Below are 5,063 nucleotides of genomic sequence, written 5' to 3'. Positions count from 1 at the left end.
ACTACAACGTCCGATCATCAAACAGGCAAACATGGCGTAACTTAATAGCAGACAGTGTTGCCGTGTATTTCCATTAAACACAGAGCAGTGCAGCATTCTTTTAAAAGCTCTGTGTCATTAAAAACTAGTGCTCTTTCCACCTGTGTTAAATTACTCTGTATGAACCTGGTCGGTCGTCCGTCCGGCATTATGTTTCCGGAGTTTTTCCTCAACGCTTTGAGGTATTTAACTGATGGTATTTGAGTCAACCTGCATGAGTTACATATCACGTTAGAGTTTCGTTGCGGTCTGTTTTTTTTTTATTTTCAGATAAACAAAACGAAATATAGAATTAACAGATATAAAGAAGTAAAAACATTTCTTCAACGATTTATTTTTTCATCAGACAGAACTTTCCTCAATGGAAAGAGGCCCTGACCGTTCTCCCTGCTCTTGGCACGAGACGCCGGAAGTTGTCCTGCATGAGGTTGTTGTCGGAATCAATAAGACAATTTCGAAGAGCGTTCAGCTGAAATGCAGAGTTGAGTGTGTAATTTCTAAATGCAGCAAAGAGAAATAAACGGCTCGCTTTAATGTGATTTTCAAACCATTGGTTGGATTTGAAACTGAGTGCGAATGCAATTCATATATACATGTTTATCGAGAACAGTTGTTAATACTGAAACAATGTGCAATAGAAGTTGCAGGTACCATATTTTATTGACTCTCTTCTCATGAGAGGTTCTACCCGAAAAATACGTTTGAATGCTTAAGGACATTTTAGTTTATTGATCGAAAACTTTATATACCAGGCAGATCGCATTTATTACATTTTTGTGTGTGAAAAATCCCTAAACTTAATCAGGTTAAATTGTGCGATATTCTATGGAAATCGATGCCGCATTGGAAATAGACTGTAAAACAATTTCTTTTATAATGAACTAAAATCGGATGTTCGTATGAGCTTCATGGTTATTTTATGTAGGTCTGTAATAACCTTGACCAAAGCTTTAAATTTCAAATGTAATTACAAACAGCGCTTTAAGAGCAAGTAGACAATTTTTAATTGGAATGTTGTTAGTTTGATCTTTTCCAGATCTATACTTTGTATAATGTGATTATCCTCGCACAAGTCTCGTGCCCTTTGTGTTATCTTAATTTTGATTACGAAACTTGAAGATGACAATTAGCTATATACGTGCGCGCTTTTGTTTATTAACCGCTCTACTTGTAAAACTGGTCCATGTATACTGGGAAGGGTGCACAGGTTTAATAAAACATGTAAATACGAACTGATGTAAGTGTCGCACAATCTCTTAACCCTAATCAGGCTAATTATATAGTTACCATATACAGCATATTTCAAATCATGCAATATTTAACTTGATGGAGTTCACGGACAAAAGCACAGCTATACAATTGGTAATACAACGTTAGTCAACGCCGAACGTTCAAACTTGCATTAAGTACGAGCCCGAAGTTCTCAAGCACTTCTACATAATACTAACTTTCTAGACTCACTTAAGTTTGAGCCAAATTTAAAATCGTGTCTATAAGTACAGTTATAAATACATACCTGCCTTTTAGAGAATCCCACGGGTTCCTTGAAGATAATCCATTGAACACTTTCAAAAAGGGGCGGGGTTGTAAGGGAGCCCTCGTAGGTCCAGTAGTCGCTGATGCAGCGTGACGTCACGTGTGAGAACCGGCTTCGCTTCACAATGACTGAAGTAAACAGCACCGATGATACTATCGATATAAGTGTTTTGCCAATAATACCAATTTTTAACTGCCATAAATATGGGCTGAGCTATGATGTTAAAATCAAATACTATATTATATTAAGAATACATTTTAAAAAGTGTGCGCAAAAACAAAGGAGACAAGGAATGAGTGTAGGGCGAGAAAAGGAAGACGAATAAGACAAAGACAACTGCGATGGAGATGCAGAAGAAAACACCACAATTTCGCATAGATGGATCATTTTGAGAAATACAGAGAAGACAGCACAGAGAGAGAGAGAGACCAAATTAAGACGAAGAAGATACAAAAGTGATGAAGAACGAGAATAAGTATAACAATGGTGAGGTGATGGTGGTTTCGCACGAATTTGTGTAGGAGAATGAAAGATGTATAGAAAATACAGAGTACGCCTAGAACTAGCCTTATATGCTCACATGGCAACAGGTCTCTGGGGTTCAGGTAGCTGGAGATGGTGCCAGTGCTATTAGGTTGGATCAACCAGCCCAAATTGTTTGACACAACGGAGAAGGCGGGATGCTCATCGCCGGGCTTCAATGTCGATAAAAAGGCGTCAGTTAACACATACTTGCATGACATAAAGCTTAAAAGTTCGATTACTTCATGAAACGTAAAATAACACTCCAGTAATCAATACGTTTTCTCAATAAATTAATGCGAGCCTCCCCCCCCCCCCCCAACACCCCCCCCCTTACAAAAAACAACAACAAAAACAAACAAACACAAGCATAACGCATATGCTTTTATGTGTGTCCCGGTTTATTAAATTAGTTTTAATATTCTTAATACTTATCTACTATATCGTAACACAGGTTTCTTTAATCATTATTTGACAGATAAGCAGTGCTTGTGTTCTTTCCAAAATTCAACCACGAGTACGTTTCCTTTTTTATCAACAATACACGTTCACACTGAATACACATATATAAACACGCTTTTATTGCCGGTCACTGCACCGGGTTATAGTGCGCTTCGTGCTACCTCGATCATAACCCCGAGCACGGCGAGTCCGTCGCGTTTGTCCTGAGCCTCCACCATGCTGCCATACTTAGTGTTCCAGTGGACGAGGTGAAGCTGCAATGAAGAACTGCGGGACGGGCGGACATATTCTCAATATATAAAGAAGTGAAACAAGTCAGGTCCGCACAAAAACTACATACACACACATTCAGCGTAATATAATATTGAGCAGTTGTTCATTTTTAAATGTTAAGTTACAATTTCCGTTCCATTAATCGAAATGAATCAAAATAAATACCGAAGTTTAATATGGTAGTAAGTTACTTATACACAGATTTAAAACAATGGCCAGCCCAACACAAAAATACCAGCCCTAAAAAACATACACATCTGAACGTTTTAAGCGGATTGTATTAATATGTATATTTCGAAGCACTTAATTATACCTGGACCGATTTGATAAAATTAAATACCAATTGGTATGCTTGTTAGCTAGATACATTTCAGCACAAAAAAAATAGACAGTGATCGCTTCCCTATTGTAAAACGCACGACCTTTGCCATACTGGTACTGATTTAAATCAATAGATCTGTCTGAATGTAGCTACTGACAATATCACACATATATATATATATATACACACACTACTCAATCGAAACTAAAAGTATTGAGCGGAAATTATTGCCCTTTGTTTGGTAATAATGACATGGAGCCGACTGACAATGCTGACTGATAATGTGATTTTCACTTCAAATTGTGTTTTTTTACCTGTAAACACCTGTTTGTTTTTCTTTACTAATGTAACATTGATTTATGAGAGTAAAACCAATGGCCCCACGTAGAATACCAAGCTACTAGCCCTCTTTGTAAGCCTATTATATGCATATTTTTATAAAAATTGGTCTATCCTATCTAAAGTTATAAACCGGAATTTACATACTTGACGCCGTCTAGTCAGGCATTACACTATCCAACCAAAACCCTGGTTTAAATATCACCTAACTTACATTCAACATGACTATAAACTAAGATAAAGTAAGATAATGATACGCAATAAGTCCACTCAAAACATACATACAGTTGAAAGCAAAAAAACTGTTGGTTGATTTTTATTTTTTGGTTACTGTCGTATTAAAAAAATCAAACACAACAATAATTAATTGCGAATAAAGCTTCGTGCTCGAGATTTAAGGGCGGTTATTAAATAATCGATTCTAGTTACTGATTCTAGTTCTCTATTGTTATTATTTCGTGGTCATGGTGTCGAGTGAATACGTATTTTAATTACTTGTACCACATTAATCTACTCTGTTATAAAATATTTTTGATCACTATCTTAAGTTTGGAAATTAATGAACCATATATATATATATATATATATATATATATATATATATATATATATATATATATATATATATATATATATATATATATATATATATATATATATATATATATATTCCATTTTGAGACAATAGGTTTGAACGGTGTACCTCGGCTGCAAACATCTTCCCGTCAATCGTATGCTCCGATCCCCGGCGGTTGTCTGCTCCCCAGTGCAAGTGGAATTCCTCCAGCCTGAACTGCTGGTTGCCAAGGGGGCCACCGGTCAAAACTGTGGTTAGACGGAAGGACCATTGGAAACAGCAATAAGTAATACAAGTATCAAACATTTTATAGGATAATATAACCTACTATTTAAAAAGCAAACCATGTTATATTACCAAAGACAAATAACAATATGCAAAGTCCCATTTTATTCGTAAAAAAAGCGACTCCACTAAAATTGAGAAAAACACATTGACGAAATTAGATTTTAAAGTTAAAAATGGCGACGCGCTTACATCCGGGCTTGGCAATCTGACACACGATGCTGTTCCCATTGTTCAGCAGCGTGACTTCGTCTTCCGGTGTGTAGTTTACCTCAAGGGGATTGGCCGTTAGAGCAAAGTCGTAATCTGCTTTACGGGAAACGATATTGATCGGCGATTGTCGGCGGCCGATTACGGCAATGGGAATACGCGTTTTCCAGGTCATGGGTCCTGAGTTGGAAAGTAAATCTTCGTTGAATTAAATATACGTGTTCCTCGAAACAGTGTTGCCAGATGAAAAGTAACATCAAATGAAAATGTAATCATATGTAGCTTATATCGAGATAATAATAAAACAAAGTTTGTACACACACACACACACACACACACACATAAACTACCTATGTATGGAAAACATTTACAATTCATTTACAACTTGAACTGTGTCTATAACAAAAAAAATGAATCGTGTGTTAAAGGATGTAATGTAAGAAAATGTACCATATGTATGTGTGTTTTGCCAGTCTGGAATTAGCAAAATCTAAATA

General features: G+C 36.3%; 1 protein-coding gene across 1 annotated transcript; it reads right to left on the bottom strand.

Moving 5' to 3' along the window:
* Positions 1-397: 397 nt before the first annotated feature.
* Positions 398-4,741, bottom strand: LOC127831061 (carbonic anhydrase 7-like). The gene is made up of 6 exons (XM_052356046.1): positions 4,549-4,741; positions 4,198-4,319; positions 2,722-2,814; positions 2,157-2,271; positions 1,556-1,704; positions 398-508 (listed from the first exon to the last, which is right to left on the bottom strand). The coding sequence occupies exons 1-6, from the start codon at positions 4,739-4,741 to the stop codon at positions 398-400; spliced, it is 783 nt and encodes a 260-aa protein (XP_052212006.1).
* Between the last annotated feature and the right edge of the window lie 322 nt (positions 4,742-5,063).

This window comes from Dreissena polymorpha, chromosome 5 (assembly GCF_020536995.1).
Source record: "Dreissena polymorpha isolate Duluth1 chromosome 5, UMN_Dpol_1.0, whole genome shotgun sequence".
Taxonomy (NCBI): domain Eukaryota; kingdom Metazoa; phylum Mollusca; class Bivalvia; order Myida; family Dreissenidae; genus Dreissena; species Dreissena polymorpha.
The sequence above is the reverse complement of the archived record's forward strand: the minus strand, read 5'-3'. Positions and strand labels throughout refer to the sequence as shown.

Excerpts from the sequence above, each read along its gene's own strand:
- LOC127831061 (XM_052356046.1), bottom strand. The coding sequence starts at position 4,741 with ATGACCTGGAAAACGCGTATTCCCATTGCCGTAATCGGCCGCCGACAA. Across the intron at positions 4,320-4,548 it reads TCAGATTGCCAAGCCCGGAT|TTTTGACCGGTGGCCCCCTT; the intron begins GTAAGCGCGTCG and ends GTCTAACCACAG. Across the intron at positions 2,815-4,197 it reads GGAAGATGTTTGCAGCCGAG|CTTCACCTCGTCCACTGGAA; the intron begins GTACACCGTTCA and ends TCTTCATTGCAG.